General features: G+C 64.0%; 1 protein-coding gene across 4 annotated transcripts in view; it reads right to left on the bottom strand.

Annotated features, from left to right (window-relative positions):
* ice2 (interactor of little elongator complex ELL subunit 2) overlaps positions 1-15,484 on the bottom strand; it is a 117,671-nt gene that overhangs the window by 88,917 nt on the left and 13,270 nt on the right. For 3 of the 4 annotated variants that reach the window (XM_072553143.1, XM_072553144.1, XM_072553146.1), the window contains exon 2: positions 2,464-2,568. In XM_072553143.1, the coding sequence (XP_072409244.1) occupies positions 2,464-2,568 (105 nt within the window). Of the gene's footprint in view, positions 1-2,229; positions 2,435-2,463; positions 2,569-15,484 lie in introns of those variants that run through there. The other variant, XM_072553145.1, reaches the window with a different exon arrangement.

The following is a 15,484-nucleotide window of genomic DNA, read 5'->3' as shown; positions in this document are numbered from 1 at the left end:
AGATACCCCCGCAATTTCATCAACAGATGCCTAAGGGAAAGATAACGGAACGAGGACATGCCACAACCCAAAGGACTAGCCACACTACCATACATCAAGAGCATTTCTGAACTGACAGCCAGACTACTGCGACCACTAGGGCTCAGAACAGCACACAAACCAACAGCCACTCTCAGACAACAACTCACCAGAACAAAGGACCCGATACCCAGCATGAGCAAAACCAATGTAGTATACAAAATCCCATGCAAGGACTGCACAAAACACTACATAGGACAAACAGGAAGACAGCTAACGATCCGCATCCATGAACACCAACTAGCCACGAAACGACACGACCAGCTATCCTTAGTAGCCACACACGCAGATGACAAGCAACATGAGTTTGACTGGGACAACACTACTATTATAGGACAAGCCAAACAGAGAACAATCAGGGAATTCCTAGAGGCATGGCACTCATCCACAGATTCTATCAACAAACACATCGACCTGGACCCAATATACCGGCCACTACAGCGGACAGCTCGAACTGACAACCGGAAGCGGCAGAGACAAACCACTATAAATGCCGGAGGAAAGATCACAGAAGCGCTTCACAGGAGGCTCCCAAGCATTGAGGATGTCACCTAGACAGGGGACGAAACGTCTGCAACACCAATTCCCAGCTCGGCGAACAGAACCACTACACTGAGCTACAAATCTTCTCAAAACCCGATATTCCCCTTGTTTGAATTCTCCTACCTTTGGGAAAAGGCCTTTGTTGTTCACTTTATCTGTGCCCCTTATGATTTTGTAACTTCTGTAAGGTCACCCCTGAACCTCCGAGGCCCCAATGAAATGTCCCAGCCTTTCCTGCCTGTGACCAAAAACTGCAAATGATATTCCAGAAGAGGCCTCACCAACATCCTGCACGACCTCAACCTGATATCCCAACTCCCACAGTCTGAGCAATGAAGGCAAGTGCACTAAACCCTTCGTCACCACTCTATCTACAACGATGCAAATTCTAAAGAACCCTTCAGTCTGTTTCACAACACTACCCAAGGCCCTGTCAGTCATTGCAGAAGTCCTGCCTCTGTCACATTTACCCAAATTAAACTCCATCTGCCATTTCTCAACCCATATACACAAATATTCAAGATCATTTACAGCCTTTTGTGGGAGGAAATACCACAGGTTCAACCTGCTCCGAGTAAAGACGTTTCTCCTTATGCCATGGCTCAACCAGCCAGACTGCACATCCCTGGACCCAGTGGGCATTCTGCAAGGTCAATCCACCAAAATTACACATCTTTGGACTATGGGAGTAAACCGGAGCACCCGGAGGAAACCCACACAGACACGGGGAGAATGTGCAAACTCCACACAGTCAGACAGTCAGCTGAGGCTGGAATCGAACCTGGGTTCGTGGCGCTGTGAGGCAGCAGCGTTAACCACGGTGCCACCCATTATTTGCTGATCCAAATAATAAGGCCAATTAGTCTGTCATCCACTCCAGCTCAAATAGGTACAGAAAGAGAGGAGTGAGAGGAATATTGTGTTTGGCTTATCTTTGATCAAACTGCCTTTGCCATTAACACCTCTGTTTAAAAAAAACCCAGCAATCTCAGATTTAAAGCTAACAAATGATCCAGCGTTGATTGTCATTTGCAGAAGAGCATTCCAACCCAAAACACATTAGCAATTAGAATTGCTCTCTTACATTGTTCTTGAAACATTTTGCTCTGAAGTTTAGACAAGGTCCCTCTTGCTACCAGCAGAAATGCAATAGGGAGGCTGTAATATCTTTTAAAAATTGACCAAATCACACCTGAACCTTTAACATTGCAGGGAACGCAACCCTAATTTGTGGAATCGTTATTTGAACTTCAAGTCTGGGCATCGGTCTAGTAAATGTACACTATGTTCTTCCTCAGTGAAGATTTCCACCCTTACGTGTGATGCCCAAACTGCTCAAATGTTCCCCAAGTGACGCCCACCCAGGATTTTGTAAGTTTTACAGATGGATTCCCAACAGATCTGTTCAGAGATATTATAACGCACCTCTGGAACAGCTGGGACTTGAACTCAGGCCTCTTGGTCCAGAGGTAGGGACACTACCACAGTGCTTCAAGACACCTTATAAACCAGGCTTTTGTACAGCTGAAACATCAATAACTGGCTGTATTCCATTCCTCTAGTTATTAAAGCTGGCATCTCATTCACCTTCTGGATCATTTTGTGTACCTGTTCCTAATGCTTGAACAATCTTACTCCTGGATCTCTTAAGATTATTACTGGTTCTAGTTTTTCACCACTCAAAACGTGTCCTCTCCCATCCAGTTTAGAATCAAAGTCAGTAGCAACCTCAGATTTACCACACGTGTCCATTCACTTTACAGTTGCAATGAGAGGATCTAAATGGCAGTGTGTTGCAGCTGAGTGATTACACAAGGAAGGCGGTGTTAAATATTCCAGCACCTGCTCACTAAAGCCCATAACTCGCTGAGGGTTGGGGCCATGGAGTAGCGAGTGTATGTGCCATGGGTGAAGAATTCCTGAAGCCCATTCCTGGCCTCAACATCCCTGAGTAAACAAACAAAAAGGAAAGGCGGAGTCAGAAGACCACAACTTATAAAACATTTTCCCAATTTGCAACCAGTGTGCGACTGTATCATCCATATCCACTATTCCATCCCCATTACACCCCCAAATCCTCTCTCACAAGCCGCCACCCACTTCCCACTCTCCCAATTCCTGCCACTGCAGCCCCAACACTTATCCTCCTCCACTACTCCACTTCTCCCCTCCCAATCTCACCCCCCTCGCACTCCTCCCCGGTCCCTCCCCCTCACTCCACCACACACCCCTCCCCTCCCCCTCCCCTCCCCTCCCTCGCACTCTTCCCCGCCCCCTCCCATTAACCTCCCTCGCACTCTTCCCCGCCCCCGTGCCTCACCCCCCTCGCACTCCTTCCCGCTCCCACACCACCCACACGCTCCTCTCCTCCCCCTCCCCCTCCACACGCTCCTACCCTCCCCTCCCCCTCACCCCCCCAACATGATCCTCCGCTCCCTCGTCATCCCTCTACCCCTGCCCCACGCCCCTCCGCTCCCCCCCTCGCCCCCCCACACGCCCCTCCGCTCCCCCCCTCGCCCCCCCACACGCCCCTCCGCTCCCCCCCTCGCCCCCCCACACGCCCCTCCGCTCCCCCCCTCGCCCCCCCACACGCCCCACCGCTCCCCCCACCCCCCACGCTCCTCGGCTACCCCCCCACATGCTACTCCGCTCCCCCCCCACACGCCCCTCCGCTCCCCCCCCACACGCCCCTCCGCTCCCCCCCCACACGCCCCTCCGCTCCCCCCTCGCCCCCCCACACGCCCCTCCGCTCCCCCCTCGCCCCCCCACAAGCCCCTCCGCTACCCCCCTCGACCCCCCCCACGCCCCTCCGCTACCCCCCTCGACCCCCCCCACGCCCCTCCGCTACCCCCCTCGCCCCCCCACACGCCCCTCCGCTCCCCCCTCGCCCCCCCCACACGCTCCTCCGCTCCCCCCCTCGCCCCCCCCACACGCCCCTCCGCTCCCCCCCTCGCCCCCCCCACACGCTCCTCCGCTCCCCCCCTCGCCCCCCCCACACGCCCCTCCGCTCCCCCCCTCGCCCCCCCCACACGCTCCTCCGCTCCCCCCCTCGCCCCACCCACACGCTCCCCCCCTCGCCCCCCCCCACACGCTCCTCCGCTTCCCCCCCCACACGCCCCTCCGCTCCCCCCCCCACACGCCCCTCCGCTCCCCCCCCACACGCCCCTCCGCTCCCCCCCTCCACCCCCCCACACGCCCCTCCGCTCCCCCCCTCGCCCCCCCCCACGCCCCTCCGCTCCCCCCCTCGCCCCCCCCCCACGCCCCTCCGCTCCCCCCCTCGCCCCCCCCCCCACGCCCCTCCGCTCCCCCCCTCGCCCCCCCCCACGCCCCTCCGCTCCCCCCCTCGCCCCCCCCCACGCCCCTCCGCTCCCCCCCTCGCCCCCCCCCACGCCCCTCCGCTCCCCCCCTCGCCCCCCCCCCACGCCCCTCCGCTCCCCCCCTCGCCCCCCCACACGCCCCTCCGCTCCCCCCCTCGCCCCCCCACACGCCCCTCCGCTCCCCCCCACACCCCTCCGCTCCCCCCCACACCCCTCCGCTCCCCCCCTCGCCCCCCCACACGCCCCTCCGCTCCCCCCCTCGCCCCCCCACACGCCCCTCCGCTCCCCCCCTCGCCCCCCCACACGCCCCTCCGCTCCCCCCCTCGCCCCCCCACACGCCCCTCCGCTCCCCCCCTCGCCCCCCCACACGCCCCTCCGCTCCCCCCCTCGCCCCCCCACACGCCCCTCCGCTCCCCCCCACACCCCTCCGCTCCCCCCCTCGCCCCCCCACACGCCCCTCCGCTCCCCCCCTCGCCCCCCCACACGCCCCCCCACACGCCCCACCCCCCCAACACGCTCCTCCGCTCCCAACCCACACTCCCCTCCGCTCCCCCCCTCGCCCCCCAACATGCTCCTCTGCTCCCCACTCGCCACCCCCCCACACGCCCCTCCGCTCCCCCCCTCGCCCCCCCACACGCCCCTCCGCTCCCCCCCCTCGCCACCCCACACGCCCCTCCGCTCCCCCCCCTCGCCACCCCACACGCCCCTCCGCTCCCCCCCCTCGCCACCCCACACGCCCCTCCGCTCCCCCCTCGCCCCCCCCCCACACGCTCCTCCGCTCCCCCCCGCCACCCCACACGCCCCTCCGCTCCCCCCTCGCCCCCCCCCACACGCTCCTCCGCTCCCCCCCCTCGCCACCCCACACGCCCCTCCGCTCCCCCCCTCGCCCCCCCCCCACACGCTCCTCCGCTCCCCCCCCTCGCCACCCCACACGCCCCTCCGCTCCCCCCTCGCCCCCCGCCACACGCTCCTCCGCTCCCCCCCTCGCCCCCCCCACACGCTCCTCCGCTCACCCCCACACGCCCCTCCGCTCCCCCCCCTCGCCCCCCAACACGCCCCTCCGCTCCCCCCCTCGCCCCCCAACACGCCCATCCGCTCCCCCCCTCGCCCCCCCACATGCTCCTCCGCTCCCCCCCTCGACCCCCCCACACGCTCCTCCGCTCCCCCCCACACGCCCCTCCGCTCCCCCCCTCGCCCCCCCACATGCTCCTCCGCTCCCCCACTCGACCCCCCCACACGCTCCTCCGCTCCCCCCCACACGCCCCTCCGCTCCCCCCCTCGCCCCCCAACACGCCCCTCCGCTCCCCCCCTCGCCCGCCAACACGCCCCTCCGCTCCCCCCCTCGCCCCCCAACACACCCATCCGCTCCCCCCCTCGCCACCCCACACGCTCCTTCGCTGCCCCCCTCCCCCCCCCCACACGCTCCTCCGCTCCCCCCCACACGCCCCTCCGCTCCCCCCCACACGCCCCTCCGCTCCCCCCCACACGCCCCTCCGCTCCCCCCCTCGCCCCCCCCCCACTCGCCCCTCCGCTCCCCCCCTCGCCCCCCAACACGCCGCTCCGCTCCCCCCCTCGCCCAACACGCTCCTCCGCTCCCCCCCACACGCTCCTCCGCTCCCCCCCACCCCCCCAACACGCTCCTCCGCTCCCCCCCAACCCCCCCACACGCTCCTCCGCTCCCCCCCAACCCCCCCACACGCTCCTCCGCTCCCCCCCAACACATTCCCCCCACCCCCCCCACACGCTCCTCCGTTCCCCCCCACCCCCCCCACACGCTCCCCCCCCCCCCCCCACACGCTCCCCTCCACCCCCCCCACACGCTCCTCCGCTCCCCCCCACCCCCCCCACACGCTCCTCCGCTCCCCCCCACTCCCCCCACACGCTCCTCCGCTCCCCCCCACCCCCCCCACACGCACCCCCCCAACACGCTCCTCCGCTCCCCCCCACCCCCCCCACACGCTCCCCCCCAACACGCTCCTCCGCTCCCCCCCACCCCCCCCACACGCTCCTCCGTTCCCCCCCAACACGCTCCTCCGCTCCCCCCCACACCCCCCCACACGCTCCTCCGGTCCCCCCCGAACACGCTCCCCCCCACCCCCCCCACACGCTCCCCCCCGAACACGCTCCCCCCCACCCCCCCCACACGCTCCCCCCCGAACACGCTCCCCCCCACCCCCCCCTCGCTTCCCCCACACGCTCCTCCGCTCCCCCCCTCGCTCCCCCCACACGCTCCTCCGCTCCCCCCCTCGCTCCCCCCACACGCTCCTCCGCTCCCCCCCTCGCTCCCCCCACACGCTCCTCCGCTCCCCCCCTCGCTCCCCCCACACGCTCCTCCGCTCCCCCCCTCGCTCCCCCCACACGCTCCTCCGCTCCCCCCCTCGCTCCCCCCACACGCTCCTCCGCTCCCCCCCTCGCTCCCCCCACACGCTCCTCCGCTCCCCCCCTCGCTCCCCCCACACGCTCCTCCGCTCCCCCCCTCGCTCCCCCCACACGCTCCTCCGCTCCCCCCCTCGCTCCCCCCACACGCTCCTCCGCTCCCCCCCTCGCTCCCCCCACACGCTCCTCCGCTCCCCCCCTCGCTCCCCCCACACGCTCCTCCGCTCCCCCCCCCACGCTCCTCCGCTCCCCCCCCACGCTCCTCCGCTCCCCCCCCCCACGCTCCTCCGCTCCCCCCCCCACGCTCCCCCCACACGCTCCTCCGCTCCCCCCACACGCTCCTCCGCTCCCCCCCTCGCTCCCCCCACACGCTCCTCCGCTCCCCCCCCCACACGCTCCCCCCCACCCCCCCCCACACGCTCCTCCGGTCCCCCCCACACGCTCCCCCCCACCCCCCCCACACTCTCCTCCGCTCCCCCCCCACACGCTCCCCCCCAACACGCTCCTCCACTCCCCCAACAAGCTCCCCCCCACCCCCCCAACACGCTCGCCCCCACCCCCCCCAACACGCTCCTCCGCTCCCCCCCTCGCCACCCCACACGCCCCTCCGCTCCCCCCCTCGCCCCCCCACACGCCCCTCCGCTCCCCCCCTCGCCCCCCCACACGCCCCTCCGCTCCCCCCCTCGCCCCCCCACACGCCCCTCCGCTCCCCCCCTCGCCCCCCCACACGCCCCTCCGCTCCCCCCCTCGCCCCCCCACACGCCCCTCCGCTCCCCCCCTCGCCCCCCCACACGCCCCTCCGCTCCCCCCCTCGCCCCCCCACACGCCCCTCCGCTCCCCCCCTCGCCCCCCCACACGCCCCTCCGCTCCCCCCCTCGCCCCCCCACACGCCCCTCCGCTCCCCCCCTCGCCCCCCCACACGCCCCTCCGCTACCCCCCTCGACCCCCCCCACGCCCCTCCGCTACCCCCCTCGCCCCCCCACACGCCCCTCCGCTCCCCCCTCGCCCCCCCCACACGCTCCCCCCCTCGCCCCCCCCACACGCCCCTCCGCTCCCCCCCCCACACGCCCCTCCGCTCCCCCCCCACACGCCCCTCCGCTCCCCCCCCACACGCCCCTCCGCTCCCCCCCCCACACGCCCCTCCGCTCCCCCCCCCACACGCCCCTCCGCTCCCCCCCCCACACGCCCCTCCGCTCCCCCCCTCCACCCCCCCACACGCCCCTCCGCTCCCCCCTTCGCCCCCCCACACGCTCCTCCGCTCCCCCCTCCCCCCCCCACACGCTCCTCCCCTCATCCACCACACGATCCTCCCCTCCCCCTCACCCCCCACACGCTGCTCCCCTCCCCCTCACCCCCCACACGCTCCTCCCCTCCCCCTCACATGCTCCTCCCCTCCCCCTCACATGCTCCTCCCCTCCCCCTCACCCCCCACACGCTCCTCCCCTCCCCCTCACCCCCCACATGCTCCTCCCCTCCCCCTCACCCCCCACATGCTCCTCCCCTCCCCCTCACCCCCCACATGCTCCTCCCCACACCCCCACACGCTCCCCCCTCACCCCTCCATATTCCTCTCTCTCCTTCCCCCATTCTCCCTTCCCCCCCCTATATTCCTCCCTCCCCTCCCCCCCCATATTCCTCCTTCCCCTCCCCCCCATATTCCTCCCTCCCCTCACCGCCCAATATTCCTCCCTCCCCTCCCCGCCCAATATTGCTCCCACCCCTCCCCGCCCAATTTTCCTCCCTCGCCTCCCCCACCAATTTTCCTCCCTCCCCTCCCCCCCAATTTTCCTCCCTCCCCTCCCCCCCCAATTTTCCTCCCTCCCCTCCCCCCCAATTTTCCTCCCTCCCCTCCTTCCTCCAACCCCATATTCCTCCCACTACTTCCCCCCCCATATTCCTCCCACTCCTTTCCCCCCCCATATTCCTCCCACTCCTTCCCCCCCCATATTCCTCCCACTCCTTCCCCCCCCATATTCCTCCCACTCCTTCCCCCCCATATTCCTCCCTCTCCTTCCCCCCATATTCCTCCATCTCCTTCCTCCCCCCCCCATATTCCTCCTCACCCCCCCATATTCCTCCTTCCCCTCCCCATATTCCTCCCTCTCCTTCCCCCCAATATTCCTCCCTCTCCTTCCTCCCCCCCATATTCCTCCTTCCCCTCCCCATATTCCTCCCTCTCCTTCCTCCCCCCCCCCATATTCCTCCTTCCCCTCCCCATATTCCTCCCGCTCCTTCCCCCCCCAAATTCCTCCCACTCCTTCCCCCCATATTCCTCCCTCTCCTTCCTCCCACCCCCCCATCTTCCTCCTTCCCCCCCATATTCCTCCCTCTCCTTCCCCCCCATATTCCTCCCTCTCCTTCCTCCCCCCCATATTCCTCCCTCTCCTTCCTCCCCCCCATATTCCTCCCTCTCCTTCCTCCCCCCCCATATTCCTCCCTCTCCTTCCTCCCCCCCATATTCCTCCTTCCCCTCCCCATATCCCTCCCTCTCCTTCCCCCCCCATATTCCTCCCTCTGCTTCCCCCCCATATTCCTCCCTCTCCTTCCTCCATCCTCCATATTCCTCCCTCTCCTTCCTCCCTCTACTTCCTCCCCCCCATATTCCTCCCTCTCCTACCCCCCCCCCATATTCCTCCCTCTCCTTCCCCCCCCATATTCCTCCCTCTCCTTCCCCCCCCCATATTCCTCCCTCTCCTTCCCCCCCCCCATATTCCTCCCTCTCCTTACCCCCCCCATATTCCTCCCTCTCCTTCCCCCCCCATATTCCTCCCTCTCCTTCCCCACCCCCATATTCCTCCCTCTCCTTCCCCTCCCCATATTCCTCCCACTCCTTCCCCCCCCCATATTCCTCCCTCTCCGTCCCCCCCCTCCATATTCCTCCCTCTCCTTCCTTCCCCCATATTCCTCCCTCTCCTTTCCCCCATTCTCCCTCTACACACCATATTCCTTCCTCTCCCCCCCAACATATTCCTTCCTCTCCTCCCACATATTCCTCCCTCTCCCCCCCATATTCCTCCCACTCCCCCCCCCATATTCCTCCCACTCCCCCCCCCATATTCCTCCCACTTCCCTCCCGATATTCCTCCCTCTCCTTCCCCTCCCGATATTCCTCCCTCTCCTTCCCCTCCCGATATTCCTCCCTTTGCCCCTGCAATATTCCTCCCTCTCCGCCCCCATATTCCCCCCTCTCTCCCCCCATATTCCTCCCTCGCCCCATCCAATATTCCTCCCTCTACTCCCCCCCATATTACTCCCGCTACTCCCCCCCATATTCCTCCCTCTCCTTCCCCCCCCCATATTCCTCCCTCTCCTTCCCCCCATTTTCCTCCCTCTCCCCCCCATATTACTCACTCTCCTTCCCCCCATTCATCCCTCTCCTTCACCCCCCCATTCCTCCCTCTCCTTCACCCCCCCATTCCTCCCTCTCCTTCACCCCCCCATTCCTCCCTCTCCTTCACCCCCCCCATATTCATTCCTTTCCCCCCCATATTCCTCCCTCTCCTTACCCCCCCATTCCTCCCTCTCCTTCCCCCCCATTCCTCCCTCTTCCTCCCCCCGCATATTCCTCCCTCTCCTTCCCCCCCCCATATTCCTCCCTCTCCTTCCCCCCCCCATATTCCTCCCTCTCCTTCCCCCCCCCCCCATATTCCTCCCTCTCCTCCCCCCCCATATTCCTCCCTCTCCTTTCCCGCATTCTCCCTCTGCACACCATATTCCTTCCTCTCCCCCCCAACATATTCCTCCCACTCCCCCCCCCATATTCCTCCCACTCCCCCCCCCATATTCCTCCCACTCCCCCCCCATATTCCTCCCACTCCCCCCCCCATATTCCTCCCACTGCCCCCCTCCCGATATTCCTCCCTCTCCTTCCCCCCCCATATTCCTCCCTTTCCCCCCGCAATATTCCTCCCTCTCCGCCCCCATATTCCCCCCTCTCTCCCCCCACATTCCTCCATCTCCCCCTCCCATATTTCTCCCTCTCCCCCTCCCAAAATCCCTCCCTCTACTCCCCCCCATATTACTCCCGCTACTCCCCCCCATATTCCTCCCTCTTTCCCCCCCATATTCCTCCCTCGCCCCCCCCGATATTCCTCCCTACCCCCCCCATATTCCTCCCTCTCCTTCCCCCCCCCATATTCCTCCCTTCCCCCCCCATATTTATCTCTCTCCTTCCCCCCCCCCATTTTCCTCCCTCTCCCCCCCATATTACTCACTCTCATTCCCCCCCATTCATCCCTCTCCTTCACCCCCCCATTCCTCCCTCTCCTTCACCCCCCCCATTCCTCCCTCTCCTTCACCCCCCCCATATTCATTCCTTTCCCCCCCATATTCCTCCCTCTCCTTCCCCCCATTCCTCCCTCTTCTTCCCCCCCATATTCCTCCCTCTACCCTCCCATATTCCTCCCTCTACTCCGCCCATATTCCTCCCTCTCCTTCCCCCGCATATTCCTCTCTCTCCTTCCCCCCCCATATTCCTCCCTCTCCTTCCCCCCCCAATATTCCTCCCTCTCCTTCCACCCAATATTCCTCCCTCTCCTTCCCCCCCATATTCCTCCCTCTCCCCCCCCCATATTCCTCCCTCTACTCCCCCCCATATTCCTCCCTCGACTCCCCCCCATATTCCTCCCTCTCCCCTCCCATATTCCTCCTCTACTCCCCCCATATTCGTCCCTCTCCTTCCCCCCCCATATTCCTACCTTTCCCCTCCCATATTCATCCCTCGCCTTCCCCCCCCATTTTCCTCCCTCTCCCCCCCATATTACTCACTCTCCTTCCCCCCATTCATCCCTCTCCTTCACCCCCCCATTCCTCCCTCTCCTTCACCCCCCCATATTCATTCCTTTCCCCCCATATTCCTCCCTCTCCTTCCCCCCCCCATTCCTCCCTCTCCTTCCCCCCCCATTCCTCCCTCTTCTTCCCCCCCCCATATTCCTCCCTCTCCTTCCCCCCCGATATTCCCCCTCTCCTTCCCCCCCCCATATTCCTCCCCCTCCTTCCCCCCCCATATTCCCCCCTCCTTCCCCCCCCATATTCCTCCCCTTCCTTCCCCCCCCATATTCCTCCCTCTCCTTCCCCCCCATATTCCTCCCTCTACCCTCCCATATTCCTCCCTCTCCTTCCCCCCCATATTCCTCCCTCTCCTTCCCCCCCATATTCCTCCCTCTTCTTCCCCCCCCATATTCCTCCCTCTCCTTCCCCCCCATATTCCTCCCTCTCCCCCCATATTACTCACTCTCCTTCCCCCCCATTCATCCCTCTCCTTCACCCCCCCATTCCTCACTCTCCTTCACCCCCCCCATTCCTCCCTCTCCTTCACCCCCCCCATTCCTCCCTCTCCTTCACCCCCCCCATTCCTCCCTCTCCTTCACCACCCCCCATTCCTCCCTCTCCTTAACCCCCCAATTCCTCCCTCTCCTTCACCCCCCCCCATATTCATTCCTTTCCCCCCATATTCCACCCTCTCCTTCCCCCCCCATTCCTCCCTCTCCTTCCCCCCCCCATTCCTCCCTCTCCTTCCCCCCCCATTCCTCCCTCTTCTTCCCCCCCCCATATTCCTCCCACTCCTACCCCCCCATATTCCTCCCTCTCCTTCCCCCCCCATATTCCTCCCTCTCCCCCCCCCATATTCCTCCCTCTCCCCCCCCCCATATTCCTCCCTCTACTCCCCCCCCATATTCCTCCCACTACTCCCCCCATATTCCTCCCTCTATTCCCCCATATTCCTCCCTCTACGCCACCCATATTCCTCCCTCTCCATCCACCCCATATTCCTCCCTCTCCCCCCCCCCCATATTCCTCCCTCTAGCTCCCCCCATATTCCTCCCGCTCCTACCCCCCCACATTCCTCCCTCTCCTTCCCCCCCCTATTCCTCCCTCTCCTTCCCCCCCCCATTCCTCCCTCTCCTTCCCCCCCCCTATTCCTCCCTCTCCTTCCCCCCCCCTATTCCTCCCTCTCCTTCCCCCCTATATTCCTCGCTCTCCTTCCCCCCCCCATTTTCCTCCCTCTCCCCCCCATATTACTCACTCTCCTTCCCCCCCATTCATCCTCTCCTTCACCCCCCCATTCCTCCCTCTCCTTCACCCCCCCCATTCCTCCCTCTCCTTCACCCCCCCCATATTCATTCCTTTCCCCCCCATATTCCTCCCTCTCCTTCCCCCCCATTCCTCCCTCTTCTTCCCCCCCATATTCCTCCCTCTACCCTCCCATATTCCTCCCTCTACTCCCCCCATATTCCTCCCTCTCCTTCCCCCCCATATTCCTCTCTCTCCTTCCCCCCCCATATTCCTCCCTCCTCCTTCCCCCCCCAATATTCCTCCCTCTCCTTCCACCCAATATTCCTCCCTCTCCTTCCCCCCCATATTCCTCCCTCTCCCCCCCCCATATTCCTCCCTCTACTCCCCCCCATATTCCTCCCTCTCCCCTCCCATATTCCTCCCTCGACTCCCCCCCATATTCCTCCCTCTCCCCTCCCATATTCCTCCCTCTACTCCCCCCATATTCGTCCCTCTCCTTCCCCCCCCATATTCCTACCTTCCCTCCCATATTCATCCCTCGCCTTCCCCCCCATTTTCCTCCCTCTCCCCCCCATATTACTCACTCTCCTTCCCCCCATTCATCCCTCTCCTTCACCCCCCCCATTCCTCCCTCTCCTTCACCCCCCCATATTCATTCCTTTCCCCCCATATTCCTCCCTCTTCTTCCCCCCCCCATTCCTCCCTCTCCTTCCCCCCCCATTCCTCCCTCTTCTTCCCCCCCCCATATTCCTCCCTCTCCTTCCCACCCGATATTCCTCCCTCTCGTTCCCCCCCCCATATTCCTCCCCCTCCTTCCCCCCCATATTCCTCCCCCCTCCTTCCCCCCCCATATTCCTCCCCTTCCTTCCCCCCCCATATTCCTCCCTCTCCTTCCCCCCCATATTCCTCCCTCTACCCTCCCATATTCCTCCCTCTCCTTCCCCCCCATATTCCTCCCTCTCCTTCCCCCCCATATTCCTCCCTCTTCTTCCCTGCCCATATTCCTCCCTCTCCTTCCCCCCCCATATTCCTCCCTCTCCCCCCATATTACTCCCTCTCCCCCCATATTACTCACTCTCCTTCCCCCCCATTCATCCCTCTCCTTCACCCCCCCATTCCTCACTCTCCTTCACCCCCCCCATTCCTCCCTCTCCTTCACCCCCCCCATTCCTCCCTCTCCTTCACCCCCCCCATTCCTCCCCTCTCCTTCACCCCCCCCATTCCTCCCTCTCCTTCACCACCCCCCATTCCTCCCTCTCCTTAACCCCCCCAATTCCTCCCTCTCCTTCACCCCCCCCCATATTCATTCCTTTCCCCCCATATTCCTCCCTCTCCTTCCCCCCCCATTCCTCCCTCTCCTTCCCCCCCCATTCCTCCCTCTTCTTCCCCCCCCCCATATTCCTCCCACTCCTACCCCCCCATATTCCTCCCTCTCCTTCCCCCCCCATATTCCTCCCTCTCCCCCCCCCCATATTCCTCCCTCTCCCCCCCCCCCATATTCCTCCCTCTACTCCCCCCCCCATATTCCTCCCACTACTCCCCCCATATTCCTCCCTCTATTCCCCCATATTCCTCCCTCTACGCCACCCATATTCCTCCCTCTCCTTCCACCCCATATTCCTCCCTCTCCCCCCCCCCCATATTCCTCCCTCTACTCCCCCCATATTCCTCCCGCTCCTACCCCCCCACATTCCTCCCTCTCCTTCCCCCCCCTATTCCTCCCTCTCCTTCCCCCCCCCATATTCCTCCCTCTCCTTCCCCCCCATATTCCTCCCTCTCGCCCACCCATATTCCTCCCTCTACTCCCCCCATATTCCTCCCTCTCCTTCCCCCCCCTATTCCTCCCTCTCCTTCCCCCGAATATTCCTCCCTCTCCTTCCCCCCCATATTCCTCCCTCTCCCCCCCCCATATTCCTCCCTCTACTCCCCTCATATTCCTCCCTCTCCCCCCCCCATATTCCTCCCTCTACTCCCCCCATATTCATCCCTCTCCTACCCCCCCATATTCCTCCCTTGCCTTCCCGCCCCATATTCCTCCCTCTCCACCCCCCCCATATTCCTCACTCTACTCCCCCCCCCATATTCCTCCCTCTACTCCCCACCCCATATTCCTCCCTCTCCTTCCCCCCCATATTCCTCCCTCTCCTTCCCCCCCATATTCCTCCCTCTCTTTCCCCCCCATATTCCTCCCTCTCCCCACCCCATATTCTTCCCTCTACTCCCCCCATATTCCTCCCTCTACTCCCCCCATATTCCTCCCACTCCTTCCCCCCCATATTCCTCCCTCTCCTTCCCCCCCATATTCCTCCCTCTCCTTCCCCCCCATATTCCTCCCTCTCTCTCCCCCCATATTCCTCCCTCTCTCTCCCCCCATATTCCTCCCTCTACTCCCCACATATTCCTCCCTCTACTCCCCCCCATATTCCTCCCTCTCCTTCCCCCCCATATTCCTCCCTCTCCCCGCCCATATTCCTCCCTCTCACCCCCAATATTCCTCCCTCTACTCCCCCCATATTCCTCCCTCTCCTTCCCCCCCATATTACTCCCTCTCCCCCCCCATATTCCTCCTTCCTCTCCCATATTCCTCCCTCTACTCCCCCCATATTCCTCCCTCTCCTTCCCCCCCATATTCCTCCCTCTCCCCCCCATATTCCTCCTTCCCCTCCCATATTCCTCCCTCTCCTCCCCACATATTCCTCCCTCTCCTTCCCCCCATATTCCTCCCTCTCCTTCCCCCCATATTCCTCCATCTCCCCCCCCCATATTCCTCCCTCTACTCCCCCCATATTCCTCCCTCTCCTTCCCCCCCATATTCTTCCTTCCCCCCCATATTCCTCCTTCCCCTCCCCACATATTCCTCCCTCTCCTTCCCCCCCATATTCCTCCCTCTACTCCCCCATATTCCTCCCTCTCCTTCCCCCCCATATTCCTCCCTCTCCCCCCCCATATTGCTCCTTCCCCTCCCATATTCCTCCCTCGACTCCCCCCATATTCCTCCCTCTCCTTCCCCCCCATATTCCTCCCTCCCCCCCCCCCATATTCCTCCTTCCCCCCCATATTCCTCCTTCCCCTCCCATATTCCTCCCTCTCCTCCCCCACATATTCCTCCCTCTCCTTCCCCCCCATATTCCTCCCTCTCCTTCCCCCCCATATTC

The sequence above is a fragment of the Chiloscyllium punctatum genome, chromosome 33 (genome assembly GCF_047496795.1).
Source record: "Chiloscyllium punctatum isolate Juve2018m chromosome 33, sChiPun1.3, whole genome shotgun sequence".
NCBI classification, from domain to species: domain Eukaryota; kingdom Metazoa; phylum Chordata; class Chondrichthyes; order Orectolobiformes; family Hemiscylliidae; genus Chiloscyllium; species Chiloscyllium punctatum.
Note: the sequence above shows the minus strand (reverse complement) of the source record. Positions and strands in the feature narration are given on the sequence as shown.